The sequence below is a fragment of the Babesia bovis genome, chromosome 3, assembly GCF_000165395.2.
Source record: "Babesia bovis T2Bo chromosome 3, whole genome shotgun sequence".
In the NCBI taxonomy this organism is placed as follows: Eukaryota; Apicomplexa; class Aconoidasida; order Piroplasmida; family Babesiidae; genus Babesia; species Babesia bovis.
In genome coordinates this window covers 1,052,718-1,067,161 of record NC_010575.1, presented here as the reverse complement: position 1 = coordinate 1,067,161, position 14,444 = coordinate 1,052,718, and the positions used below count along the sequence as shown (strand labels likewise).

General features: G+C 37.4%; 6 protein-coding genes across 6 annotated transcripts; 2 read left to right on the top strand and 4 right to left on the bottom strand.

The window, feature by feature from the left end:
• Positions 1-91: 91 nt before the first annotated feature.
• Positions 92-2,518, bottom strand: BBOV_III004990 (uncharacterized protein). Its single transcript, XM_001611580.2, has one exon. It carries the CDS (start codon positions 2,482-2,484, stop codon positions 127-129), a length of 2,358 nt encoding a protein of 785 aa, XP_001611630.2. The 5' UTR covers positions 2,485-2,518; the 3' UTR covers positions 92-126.
• A 211-nt stretch (positions 2,519-2,729) lies between these two features.
• On the top strand, positions 2,730-3,538 carry BBOV_III004985 (uncharacterized protein). The gene is made up of 2 exons (XM_051767590.1): positions 2,730-3,267; positions 3,311-3,538. The coding sequence occupies exons 1-2, from the start codon at positions 2,950-2,952 to the stop codon at positions 3,506-3,508; spliced, it is 516 nt and encodes a 171-aa protein (XP_051623733.1). The 5' UTR covers positions 2,730-2,949; the 3' UTR covers positions 3,509-3,538.
• A 435-nt stretch (positions 3,539-3,973) lies between these two features.
• BBOV_III004980 (Tubulin/FtsZ family GTPase domain protein) lies at positions 3,974-5,846 on the bottom strand. The gene is made up of 3 exons (XM_001611579.2): positions 5,133-5,846; positions 4,275-5,070; positions 3,974-4,236 (listed from the first exon to the last, which is right to left on the bottom strand). Exons 1-3 carry the CDS (start codon positions 5,819-5,821, stop codon positions 3,994-3,996), a joined length of 1,728 nt encoding a protein of 575 aa, XP_001611629.1. The 5' UTR covers positions 5,822-5,846; the 3' UTR covers positions 3,974-3,993.
• A 1,990-nt stretch (positions 5,847-7,836) lies between these two features.
• Positions 7,837-9,290, bottom strand: BBOV_III004970 (GTP1/OBG GTPase family protein). Its single transcript, XM_001611578.2, has 2 exons — positions 8,670-9,290; positions 7,837-8,630 (listed from the first exon to the last, which is right to left on the bottom strand). The coding sequence occupies exons 1-2, from the start codon at positions 9,065-9,067 to the stop codon at positions 7,874-7,876; spliced, it is 1,155 nt and encodes a 384-aa protein (XP_001611628.1). The 5' UTR covers positions 9,068-9,290; the 3' UTR covers positions 7,837-7,873.
• Positions 9,291-9,395: 105 nt separating this feature from the next.
• Positions 9,396-10,652, top strand: BBOV_III004960 (Ubiquinol-cytochrome C chaperone family protein). The gene is made up of 3 exons (XM_051767542.1): positions 9,396-9,851; positions 9,886-10,460; positions 10,496-10,652. The coding sequence occupies exons 1-3, from the start codon at positions 9,427-9,429 to the stop codon at positions 10,594-10,596; spliced, it is 1,101 nt and encodes a 366-aa protein (XP_051623446.1). The 5' UTR covers positions 9,396-9,426; the 3' UTR covers positions 10,597-10,652.
• A 448-nt stretch (positions 10,653-11,100) lies between these two features.
• On the bottom strand, positions 11,101-13,864 carry BBOV_III004950 (uncharacterized protein). The gene has a single exon (XM_001611576.2). The coding sequence runs from the start codon at positions 13,797-13,799 to the stop codon at positions 11,157-11,159; it is 2,643 nt and encodes an 880-aa protein (XP_001611626.1). The 5' UTR covers positions 13,800-13,864; the 3' UTR covers positions 11,101-11,156.
• Between the last annotated feature and the right edge of the window lie 580 nt (positions 13,865-14,444).

The window sequence follows — 14,444 nt, the reverse complement described above, 5'->3', positions numbered from 1 at the left end:
ACCAACACAATCTTAACGTGGGCCAAATTTTTAGTATTACTTGTTTTATTTTATGTGTTGCAACTATATTTTATAAATTTTATTGAATGTTTAGCTGTTTATAATAATCCCATTCATTTCATTTTATTATATCGGAACATTTGAATTTATTATGATATACGATTCTTCCGTAATTTGTTGCAATGTGGAATCCAAACTCTCAGACGTGGAGGTATTCAAAAGTTGGTTATCTGGTATTCCACGATCAATAGTGGAATAATTGAATTTGTTTTTCTTGTTAGTGATCCAAAGTCTGGCATGGAAATTAGGCCCCCCTGTTATGCTTTCAAGCGCTTGCCTGTTTCCTAAATGTGCGAACAACTTTTTCTCCGCATCCTCTAATTGCCAGCGCTGATTTATTTTAAATAATGACGATAATACATCTTTTAAGGTTTCTATTTTCTCGTTGGGAAACACCGTAATAAAACAACTTTCTTTTTCCTCTATCGGAACTATGCGTTCGGCAATCAATGAAATATGAAGAGACATAGGTGATCGGCAAATAGCAAGAAGTGAATTCATGGAGTACCTGAACCTTAAGGTACTAATACCCATGGTATTGAGTTTGAAAATGCCATAATCCAGACAGGGAGTTTTGTTTTCTTCCATAGGGAGTCTATCTGAATTTCCAACTTGAAAAAGGTCTTTTCCAGTTAGTGAATAGTTGATTTTATGTGTTTGTGGCCTTGAATTGTTGAACTTTCGCGCCATATCCAATGCAACATCACCAAAGGAATCTCTATGATAATAAAATCGGAGACACTTTACGTAATTTTCGCAATCTCCAGAGTCACTAGAATCTTTTTGGATTAGATATTGAATCATAGCATCAAATAAATATGATGGTATCATTTCGGAGAAGAGTAATGAGTCAATTTTTTCAATAAACGCTTCATATGTCATTTTCTCTCTCTCGTTAGCAACACAAATTGCCCAAGCTATTTGCCGTTGTATTTTGAACAAATTAAGTTGCAGTTTTGTATTGAGAATATCTTCAGAATCTAGCTTTGTAATGTAATCATCAAATGCTGTAATCGTTTCCTCTACGTCGCAGGCAAAACGTAATATTTGAAATATAATTGACGGTTTGGTCATTTTATCAGGTAAAAACCTGAATTCATGCTTATTCTGTTGTACAATAGACCAAACTACACGTAATTCTAAGGACTCAATATGTCTGTCTTCACAGTTGTTCTTGTAATTAATGCCCCAAAGCCTCAAGAATTTGATTATAAATTCTGCCAACAAAAATGGGTCTGCGCGTTTAAATTGGTCGCCCTCCATGCGTATCCAATCGCAGGGCCACAATGTCTTGTGATTCATCAGAAATGACTTAATTTGTGCATCAGAGATAGGCAGAGTATCTAAAATCCTCTGTAGCGATAAATCGGTGTTTGTGTCAAGTGCCGCAAAGTTGGGCGTCGCCACATTTAAATTATGTATAAATTTACAACAACCTATAATCAATAATAAATTGCAGGGTTCGGTGTTTTGATAGTCCATCCTCAGTGGGTTCACCAATACCATGTTGCATCCCATCTCAACCCTTTCTACGTAATGGGTTTGATCATTTAAACTAAGAATCAAACGTGTTTCATCCTTTTTATTGTAATTTTTCACATGCTTGAAATGTGCTTTCCCGTTTTTGAATGCGTCAATAGCATCGTCATTCACTCTTAATAAAAACCAATTGTTATTCAGCATCTCCATATGTTGCGATTGAAATAGAAACCATGGTTCCAAGTCCTCGACAGTGTTGGAGTGGTTAATGATGCACGGTCTGTCATTAAAAGTCAATATTGATCGGGTGATTCCACATATTTCAAAATAGGTACCGTGTATTTCGTCACATTTTTCGACGTTAGCATCTGTCGTACACGAACAACTGCAATGGTTGTCTACCTTTCTCATTATTAAAATTCGATCTCCTGATTCTAAATTGCTGTGTTTTCCGCTGAGAGTGTTTGTACCGATAGTCATAGTAGTGCGGCAATCATCCATTGGAACGTCTTCTTCACAAGCAACAAGAGGTACAGATGTTCGAAGGACGCCCCAAGCTAATGATAAGTCTGTAACACTATCTATTGTGGTCGTTCTGGATATGGCGGTGCCATTGTTTAAGTCGAAACATCTCTCTATGTTCATACCACTGACAGGGATCGGTTGTAGTTTACGTTTGCGTTTTTTATCCTTCCATGCTGAGTCTTTAGAACGCGCATCGCTATCCCCGTAATCCCATTTTTGATCAGACATAAGTTGTGGTAGGTCGCCGCCTAGCTCTAAAAGTTTGATGTTGCCTGATGGGATATTGCCGTGTCCATTCTTAATATGGTTGCGATAAGATAGAATTTCGTATCTACATGCTTCGGTATTGGTTGACTTTTTATCCGATCTAGGGCTCACATGAGGAGAATCGCAGCCCATGTTATTGTATATTGTTCCCATCGGAAAGCCGCCAGTAACGTAAGAACAATCGTTGACAAATTCACTTTTCAATGCTGATACATTTTAAATATAAACACATTGGGCTCCTCCATTGTTATATGAGAAATCCATTGCATTTACAAATGCCAATGAAAGTAGTGTGCTCAAGACTGTGATATCGAGTGTGTAAAGAATGTCACAACATGGACTAACCATATGATAGTCACCCATATTGTTATTCAATATTCTATGACACAATCTAATAAAGCAGATACTTAATGGAATCTTAGTCGTTATGAATGTGTTGTTGCCTTATTCAAGGTTACTTGTCGCTGAACTCAACGCTTTTGGTCATTGATGGCTTGTTTGACTAATATAACGTCATGTGTATTCTACAAACAGTTGAAAGGATAATTATGAGGAATAATTATGTTACACATCTAGTTTAATTGCTCGAAAGGGCTTGTCAATGCATAGGTGCTGATTATGGGTGATCAGCGCCTGGTGTTTAACGCTGGCATTGAAGCTTACGTGGACGATGGTGCTCACAGGCCACCAATTTGTAAGCATTCCGCTTCATGTCTGTCTATGTATGGTAATTTCCATTTGCTAAAGAATTATTACACCCTTCCTTATTCATGCATTCAAAGTGGTTGTAGACTAGATAAATGGAATCTTGTGTCAGACAAGTCTCATTTACAGCTCCAATGTGGCGTCTCTTTGCAGTTAGTGTTAAACGATATGCTAGGGAGCGGTGCAATCACGGTTCATGAATATTACGATGCGCTGAGCAATTTTAAGGAAGTAAGTATAATCGAAGTGTGAGATTTATTTTATATGTTAACAGGCAGTGAACATTAACCTCCCCAATATCAAAAATCTGCCATTTTCAAAAAAGCGTAGCATGCCAATTAAAATAAGCGGGAAGCTTAAGAACTACAAAAATGAAGGTAAAACATGGGTGTTCTTCTTAGAGAAAGTATACATATCTATTGGGAAACTTACTTTATCATCACCTTCTATGAAGGTTTGCGTCACAAAATGAGTACAATCAATTTCGTCTATGATTTTATTTTCGTAATTGCAAGTTGTGTGATTAGGGTCGTAGCCGATTTCGCCCAACGTATATCAGAAGCATATTGTGTCGATGCAGTACATTTAAGTAACATAAGTTGTTTCGTCGTTCCTGCAATCATAGAAATAACCGAATTGTATTATTTTATCGATACTAATACTCATCAGTGTATTTAGTCTATTACGGCAACATTGTCGCTAATATGTTGTGACCTTATTAACAGTTGCTTTCTATTATATACCATGGTGAAAACATACTGTTGTACACGTGCTAATATATTAACATAATATGGGTCGCAGTTTGTATCGCATTGTTCTATGTTTGTGTGGTGTTCATATATTTAGTGTTGCTTGCTAGAACAAATCGTCCAACACCTAGGTTTTGGTAAATCATTATGGCGCTATTACATTAATGGTGCGTATACGATCGCATTTTTGTAATGGTAAGATTAAACATCAGTTGGATGCTTTGCTAAGCATAGCATATGACGTTATTATCTCCTGCACTTTCGCTATGGCGTCCTGCATTTCTACGCTTTCAAAACCATAATCGTTATAATTGTGCATATATGCATTGGTAGCATATAGCATCTTAGCTGTGGTTATGTTGAAATCCAACAATGGTAAAATGGCTTGACTGTTTGAAATCTGCGAAACTATATTACCGAAGAGACCAACATCATGCGGAGAGTATGATACCTATTTTATGATTGGTGTTAAGATACCCCCTTACATACCTGTATGGGACGGGTTGTTTGCTTTGAAAACAACACATCTTGATAGATGTTGGCAACATTTACAGATTCGTTTATAGGGCCACCGATATTAACTTGTATTCCTGCCACCACATTGTATTTCGTAAGGTTGGTTCTCCTGTTTCCGTTGGTTTTTATTAGTTTGAAAGTCGTAGGCGTTGTAATTACTTTGTCATCACCATTGTATGAAGATATACCAAAGTCTGTTATCTCTAGATCTCTGCTTTGGGGAGATAGTATGGGTACACCAGCTATGGGCTTAAAACGATTCCTAGATTCATTCTTTGTTATCTCCGTTTTTTCAAAGTTACTAAAATCTTGTATTGTTATTGGTTCCCTCAATGAGTTGTTTTTCTTATTTTTTTGTGATGCTGTGGATTCTTGTATGTTCGTTTCTTTGGTGGGTGATGAATGCTTCTCTATTTCCAATCCACCATAAAGCATGGGCAATGCTTGTAGAGTATCAGCCATATGGTTTAGCATTTGGTGTATTGTTGTTGAATTGTGTTTCGGCAAGTCAAAACGTTGTAGGGGCATAAGGTGGAGCGATAGTAACTTAAGGGATGGATTACTGCATAACCCATCAGCCATGTAATGTAATGGTTTGTTGCATCTTTCGATACCTGATATAGGACAAGTTCTAGACGGCGGTCTCAATGCATGAAGAATGTTAAGGGCAGATGCCTCATTGAACGCATCAAACGACGTAGATCCAGCGTCGAAAAGTTGTGCACTCATTTCCGCCATTTGGTCATTTTGAAGAATAATAATTCCATCACTGTATAAAATGCACTAGTGTAAGTAATCATGTGCTAGCTAAATGGTTTGCAGAAAACCAACCTGAATTCCTGATGATGCGATAAGGCCAAAGTCATATTTAACGATTGCATTGCGTTTTCACCATGGTGGAATGGTGCTATGGCAGTCGTTAGATGCAGTTGCTTAGGATAATGGTCTGATAACATAGTGGAAATATATGATCCCATACCCGAACCAGACCCTCCACCTAGACTGGCAAAAGACATGAAACCACTTAGTGAATCCACGTCTTCAACTAAATGTCTAATAACGTCACGTATATTAGATCCTTCGGATTTTGCATTGAAATGACCCCTGGACCATATTTTTGAAGATGACTCTGGAATGTTTAGTATGTATTTTTCCAGGTAGCTCCACGGTTTTGTAAGAACCTTGTTGCCTTTATCGGATAATTTTGTTCCGTTAGAATGTTGTGCGTCAGAGCATTCTTTGAAGGATTGTAAACGCCTACAAGAGTTTAAATGACTCGATGTCGTTGACTCATTGTCTAGGGCAAGCACCATACTACGAGGATTTAACTCAACGTCATTGGCATTCGGCTTTTCAATGAAATACATCTTTTCTAAAGCTGATCGAAAGATATGACTGTCGATCTCGTGCAAATCATCAGCTTTAGTTTTCAACAATTCCACATAATCTGCCGCATATTGGGTCAGAGAAGAATGTACGCCCAGTCCTCCATTTCCTATAACTATACTAATTAAAGACATTTTGAAATGATTTATGTTAGTTCAATCGTACAAGAAAGGTTTCTATATTAATTATATGGGAGTGAAATCTACATTTTTCAAACGAAGGAATATTCGTGGTTGATTTTCACATATATTTTCAGATTTAGATATTAGTCATTATTATAGAATGTCTTAGATATAAAAGGAATTCTATTGTACAACAGAACTATTATCTGCCTTGGCCATTACATTATCACCACATTCTACATTGTTGAGAAATTAAGTATATGGGTACATCATTGAATTTACAACTCTCTACACTACATATATTCAGCATATATATATATATATATATATATAAACAATATTTCTAATGATCAAAATCTAAATCAGTACATAAATCTCCATAGCACTACAGCTTGGTAAAATATGTTCTATTCGTATTTTATACATGGATGTTTATTCTTGACATGCAAACACAATGATAAACACTGAAAACGGCTTTGTGGTAGCATCATGTTTCATGAAGATTTCTATAGTGGGAATTCTTGGTTAAGTGCTAACTAATATATCCCCCGTATTACCAGCTTATTTTCACTCGGTTTAAAACGTGCGTATAATATGTTTATAAGTCAAATTTTGTTTGTTATCCATATCGATCGTTAAAATATTATATGCGGAAATTTTCGGATGACCAACGTAGGGCATTACTTTTATATATGATGTTTTTAAGTTTGTGTTTAGGACTGATATAGCTTTTCTCTATGCAGCACATATGCTATATATTGTTATATAATTAGTACATAGAGGTAGTTATTTCAAAATTATTGTTTGCCCAACCTCAATGCCCATCATGAATGTCATGTATATGAAATTATGTTCCTAACCCGTCATTTGCATGTGAATAGGCATGTGGCATGATTATTAGTTCATTTTGAGCATACAAGCAACGTATTTCGGAGGGATATGGTATGTGGCTGTATACCACATAATGAGTGTTCCGCCAGAGCCACATAGACAATGGATGCCGTCACCAAGCCTCTCATCGATAAAAATTGTTATAAACGTTGTAAAACAGTACAGGATCGCAGGAGATACTTCCCATGAATTTGGGAATCTCAATGTTAGTTTGGCAGCATATCCACATTACCCATCACTCCGTTACATATATTTTAAAGCACCAACGTCAAATAACATTACATACATTTTGTATATTTACTACTCCATAACCAAAAAAATGTGGGAATTGTCTTGTATAACGAGGGAGCAATTAGTCGGCAATGCGTAATATGATGTATATGGTGCATGTCAAACATATCATAAAGTTTCAGTTAAAAATTATCAGACTGTATGTATATCTTATATACTACCATCCAATTGAGTTATATAATACAAACATGAAAATGAGACAACGTAGATGGATATGTATTTTTAATGCGGTACATACCCGCCATAAACCACTTTACACTCTGAGAATCAAAAGCGGCAGCAAAAAGGTACCATACAAGCAATGGTGAATGGAGTGAACGAGTATGTGAAGGATAGTCATACGAATACTATTTGTGAGACATAGGGAGAACTGCATGTTCCATTTTGGACACCCACCACTATATTTCCATGTAAGGAGCATTTTTGCATAATAAACATACATATGATGCCAATTTTAGTGTAAAAATGCAAGCTAGAAGATTGGCCGCCCACTGACAATGTCGGTAGTGCTTCAATCTAAACATAGATGCAGCACAAACCACGTGTCTCAATAGCAATATTCCTGCACATAAATACATTTACAAGAACTATAACTCTTTCTTTGCTACTATATCAATCGATTTGTTTTTTGATGCAGAACACGCCAATCACATGCAAACATTTCTCATTTTATTCTATATTAAAACTAGAGAATGGCAATTAAAAGAAGATAAAAGCTATTAAAATTGGGCAACATATAGCGCAATGGTTATTAACCATGATCATGTAAATGATTGGGGTATGATATAAACTGGTTGTGCCTAAACAGATTTACACTCTATACCTAATGCCTAATACATACGTATAGTGATTACCAACATTCAATATCCATCAAACGGAACTTTATATCAAACGATTCGTGTCACTGTCTTCAGCACCATTGAGTAGTGTGATGACATGTGCTGTAACTCTTTCTCTTGGCATATGTTGGATTTGCGTAGGATATAACAGTTCCCTTAATGTGTTTGCTAGTCGTTGTAGCCCTAGTTTATGTGTTGCAGAGACCCCAACCAAAGTGATTTGGTCGCCGTCATTAGCAAGTTTGTAGTACAGTTTGTCAAGATTATATAGTGCATGCTTGTGAATCATATCGCACTTATTAACTATAACCAGCTCTAATTTGTTACTGTTATACATGGGGGATTTTCTTATGCAATTTCTGAGTCTCTCCAAGGTACAGTAGATATTTTCATCGCCAACAGCGGTAACTACATATGCGATAATTTTGCTACGATATATATGTCGCATTATCCTGTTCAAAGGTATCCCATTTTCTTTACAAATGGGCGGCAAATCCATTAATCTGATGTCAAGGCCGTCGACAAACCTCATTACTGCGATGTGTGGCCTGGTTGTTGATCCTTCTTCAGGCCCTATCCGGGTCATATATGTTGTTAATGCGCTTATAAGACTAGTTTTGCCGACATTTGGTTCGCCAATAAATGCTACGTCATTTATTAGTCTGAGTTCCAATTCTATATTAGTGGTCTCCCCAATCTCCGGTAGCCGGTGATCATGCTTTTTGAAGCAGGAGGGTCCTAAACCGCCTCTTCCTCCACGGGCAACCAATAGATCACGATCCTGATTTAGGAATTGGTGCCTGTGTAATCGATCAAAACTCAATCATCTGCAAACTCACCAAAACACATTTCTGTAGCCCTCCTCTGTCTTTACGCGTTTCCTTACGATGACTCCTAGCGGTACGTGTATGGCGCAATGCTTAGCATGCTTCCCTCTACTTGTACCCATAGCATCACCGCCATTGTTAGCTTTCACAATGTCATCTATGTGGAGAAGGCTTTCCACAAGGTGTGTTGGTCTAAGAACAATATTTCCTCCATGTCCCCCGTATCCAGGACCGCATAATCGCCTAGAACGGTTAACATTGGCAACAGGCGCTCCTCCGTGCCCTGCTTTGCATTTGACTCTAAGATAGTCTACAAACGGTTTTTGGTATCTAGGAAAAGTCTCTGTCTGTTTGGGTGCCAGTAATTCTCCGCATGCTTCAGCAAGTGGTTTTATGTGTAGTCGAGTCATTTACATAACTGCTAAGATAACCGCATACATCGCAATAACCTCCGATTGATAGATTATTTTTGAATAATAAGATTCGTATTTATCCGTAGCCTCGATCATTCCGTATCATATTCATCCTATACAAACTGCTGGGATTCTTAGATGTTTCAATTCTGATATAAAACTGATAGCAGTTTGGTACGATGAATTTCAACAAAATTACGAAAATGAGTTTGTTTTTAAAATGCGTGAGCCCTACTCCAGGTGTGTAGTACATTTGTAAGAAACTGGTTAGACGCAGAGAGTATTTTTTATAAACTGAATTTTATCGATGGAAAAATATACTTTGCGTATATTTACGCATACACATTGATGCATTGATGACAATGAATAACTCAGGTTTGTCTGGATCTCTCTCTCTATACCGTTGCATCCTTCCGAGATATATGACCAACTCTATTAGGCATTTCAATATAAATGGCCTTTATCTGTCGAAATACAACGGGGGATGGTTATATAGGGACAGGACTTTCTCTATTGATAAACGTTTTCCCAGCCAATTGTCACATCATGATTCCACAAGGGATACATCGTTACTTGCGTCCTCTTCGGGTACACATGACAGTCAGTTGGATGTGCATACTTCTGATAGTGTAGTTGAAACAAGTTATGAGATTGAATATTGCAACGAGATCCTGTCTGATCCTGTTAGTGACGTCAGTTTAGAAGAAACTGCGAAATTTCTAATTCCTTATCCAAATTGTGATCGAACACATCTATTTGATTACATAACTCGTCCTTTTAGGTAAATTGCACGGGAAAATATTTATATTGTTCAGGCAAAGTTACATGTTTGAGCCAGCCGTGGTGATGATACAACTATGCGTTGAGCGTTTAGAAAATGAGGAGTTGACGAATAAGTTTGCCATCAGCCCTGGATTCAATGACCGTGCTTATTTTTTATTTTTACATATTTGGTTACTACACCGACGTGCAATGAAGGAGTTGCCGTTGGGGATTTTGCTGGACAGATATTTATTCCGCTGCGCATTTGAGTTACTAAGTGAATGGCTTGTTAAGAGAGGTATTCCCGAACATCGTTTCAAGAGTGAACGTGAAAATTGTCAGGCATTCATGATGAAATTTCTGGTTGAATTGGATCAGTGTACCTTAGACGAAGACTTGTATGCGTATAAGATTTCCAGGACGCTTCACTATCACTTGTATGAAGAGAACATTGATGAGCAAACACTATGTCTTCTTGTGAAATACATAATGCGTCAATTTACTCACATATCTAACTTGGAAAGCAAGCACTTTCTGGACGCGATGTTTTTATGGGCTGACCACGAGTCCATATGCAAACCTCAACGTCTGTTGAAACGAGCAATGCCACAGCTGATTAAATACGGAGGTGAGTCAATCATTGTCTTTTGCCACGTAATTCAGGTTACAAAGGACCCTCTCCGGAAACAGTTGCCTTAGGTGCCGGTTCAGACAAAATCGAAACGAGCACAGGACGCTCAACAAATCGCATTACGAACTCTTAACTAAACTCTATAGTTCTATCGTGACACTTTGCTAAGCACAAATAAAGCATTGTTGGCCCCGGAGGGCCGGGATGGGTGCACCGCACAACCCGAGAGTGTAAGGGGGAGGCGACGCCTGAAGAACTACCGGGCAAGCCCAGGTATGTTTCTTCCCCAAAGAAAAATACCCGTGATGAGATAGAGTCCAATTGGACTCGTATCAGCTATCACGCTGATAAGAACAGGTACTACAAATTGATCTTAGCCAAGAGGCCGAGAAGGTATGAGTTTGTCCGTTAAGGGCGTTGCCTTTATAGACTTCCCACACTAACCGGGTAACATGTGAGATACCCCATCCACATATTACATCGATCCTTCCTATCATGTTCCCACGATTATGAACACTATTTTCACGTTATGTTTGTTAAAATATTTTAAATTAGAATCTGCGTCATATGTTCGGTGCGAATTTCCCAAATTAGTTCACTTTTTAGTGTTTTGTTACCTATATTATGTATCAATTTTTTGTCGGTTAAAAGCACCTTTTAACGCGTGTTGCTTTGGTATTTGTTAGAGTTGTATTATATTAGAACAATAGTTGTTATAATGATACTAATACAGGAGATCATTATTTTAGAAATGATGGCCTTTGCCGTTGATGCGAGATGCATTACAGCCAGTATTACATTATCCTCGCTACGGCAGTAACATTCAACTTCTATAGGGTAGTATTTTGATGCACTTTTCAGAATTTCTGTGTATATATACCACAGAGATTGGATACCATAATTATTACGATATTCTACCATCCCACGCCTAATCGTTTCGTCGAGCGCAGTAAGGCCATCTTCGTTTGGGTTTTGAACAAATGTTTTCGGTTCAACTATTTTACATTCCGGTAAATTTTTGTCGGTTGCTGCCTTCGGGCAATGCATAGCTAGTACCTCGTGGTCCGAAATGCGGAAAGTGGCATCATTATATTCTCCTTTCCCATACTTATAATTTACGCGGAACAGCCCACTTTGTACCCCTACACCATAGTTTCGGTTGGCGTTGCCTTCAATGTAAACTTGTATAACTGCTACGTCGCTATGCATATCATCCCACAAAGGACCACGAGCGCAGATAAAGTAAAAAGCATTGTCGCTTCTTGATGACATACGGTAGTCATTGCTCAATGTCATGGTTACGTGAGAAGGCTTTTCTTCGGGATACTTTTCAATGGTGAGACCATATATGGCCCTGTTGGAGTGTACTTTCTTCCCAGCTATTCTGTCTATGAGCATACCTGAAAAGAACGGAGGTATGTCATCAAACGCTTCCCATCTGTTGTTTGGGTATAGAAATGCTTCTGGTTTATCAATAAAAAAATCTGAACAATTTATTTTTTGATTCATACCTCCTCCTAGGAAAGTGTGAAAGAGTCTTGGACCATCTATGGGTTTCAACATATCATTAAATGGGATTAATAAAGTTCCCGATAAATCGGTTTCTTCAAATTTGCCCACCAATTTAATAATTATTATGGGACGATTTTCGGTTGTGCTAAAATCTGTACGTTCATGTTCACCACATTCGTACTGTATTTCGTCTCTGATCAGTGCACGATTATCATGACCTTTGAATGTAATTTTATGTATCTCTTCATTAGCGTGCGTATCCACAGTTCTCTTTATTGCTGCATGTCTATCTAAGACAAATTTATCGTTGACCCGAATATATGCATCTCTTACGTCGTCTGGCTTAAGTGGCAATGATTCCTTTTCTGTTTTTCTAGGACATTTTATAATGAGTTGATCCGATGGGAAGAGCACCACTTTACATGGCCTCCAGAATTGAATATCATCTCCAAATATACATGCCATTTTATTATTTAACGTAAACATATATGAAGTGTATTCCGGTGTTTTACTTTGGCAGCTTATTTGTAACTTTACATCATCAATTGCTGAACTGTTAGAAAAATCAACAACAAATAAGGAATCGCCCCTGGTAGATATTCGAGTGCTCGGGAAGTTTAAATTAACTTCTCTAAAGAACCTCTTTTTAGCTTTCGTCAGTAGTGCGATGGGCTGTAGCATGTGGGTTTCCATAGGGCAAAATATCGCCACCGCTCTTGCATGGGCAACTCTATATTGATAATGCTGAATATCGTTGTACCCATCCGGGCTCTCTTCTATAGGATTCCTTTTAATAGTTGGCCTAATATTTTCTATCGTAGTCACCGTGTTAGGGACCAGATGGAAAACCCTATCTGAATTACGGTAACCTGACGTACACGTAAGATAGAACTGATCTCGCAAGATATATACCATGGAAGAGAGACTTAGGCTTTCAATTCCCAATATACCGTGATCAATATCATCTAGTGTGATATTCGCATTAATCATTGAAATAGATTCTGCCCAATCTGGATTCAAGACATTGGTATCATCAACCTTTTTACTCAACATATTATGACTCAGCATTTCAATATCTGATGGTTTCCATTTATCAAATACTTCTTTTGCATCCTTTGTTGTACATTGTACAGTAAGTTTATCTATTGCCGAGAATTCCTTCGTGTATATAACATCATGGTTGCTTGGTGCATATACTAGATTGTTGATATCGATAAGAGCATCTTGAATGAGTGGTTTTTCCGGAATGACTCTAATGGCTATCAATGCTACTGGGCCATAACGTTCTGGTATCTTGGACTCTTTCAAGCAAATATAATGTAAAGTAGATGGAATCTTAACCTTTGATCCATTCCATAAGAATGATATACGTCTGGATTTCTTACCATAAGGAATTTGCATCAAGGCGTCGGAAACATCATCTAAATAACCCAACTTGTCATTTGAGAACACCATTAAATCGTTATTCAAGTCTTTCTTTGAAAATGTCATGACACCCAAAAATGAAGCCGCAATTGGAGGTGATATATAATATGCTCTAGGATCTGCAGGAAAAAAGCCATCTAAGGTATCTTCTCTATTGGGGCATGTAATTGTTATGCTTTCACCTCGATACAGATCTAATTCTACTACATGGAATACTGGTCTATCTTTATTTATGTTTGTTACAAACCTTGCTATACGTTTTCCAACACTGCCTTTTGTCTGCAAACTTTTATAGACTCCATTGTACCGTTCATTTACAATGGGCATTGGATCCGTTCTTATAGATACGACATATGTTAGAAGTATTGCGATTGTAGACAACAAACGTAAAATAACCATTTTGTATGTTTCCTATAATACGTTTTCGACGTTTTCTCAGAGATTGGGTTGGTCATTGCTGTACTTTCAATCTACAACACATTACACCGCATTAAATTATTAGCCGTTCCATTCGTTGCATCGTACGTAAGAAAATGTATAGAGCATGTGCATATCAGTGATAACAATATCCATTTAAAATGTGATATTGAAACTACGTTAAATATATATACGATATTTTTTCCTATTATAATTATTTATTTTTCCATGAAAAAACAATTATAAAAATTTAACATGTAAAACAGCTTTACATATTATTTGAATAATGAAATTTCTGGCATGAATATTTAATTGATGATTTATTCTTATTTCCTAGTTTCGGATTACAAAGATGCTCTTTGAATTAAATACACTCATGAAGCACAAGGTTACCTTTGCCTGTGCCAAAATAGGATAGGCGATCATTTTTTATCGCAGTACACATAGGTTGTATCTCATTTGTGAGTCATGCGGCTGTACGATGGCTAAAGTGGTAAATGCGGTCAATTGTGCGCTTGGGAAGGTAGCAACATTACACACTGTCTAACGTAGAATGCTTAAAAATATAAGTTAGACTCCAGAAGGTGAGTCGATCAAACATACGCAGAATACCTAACTTATAGCTCC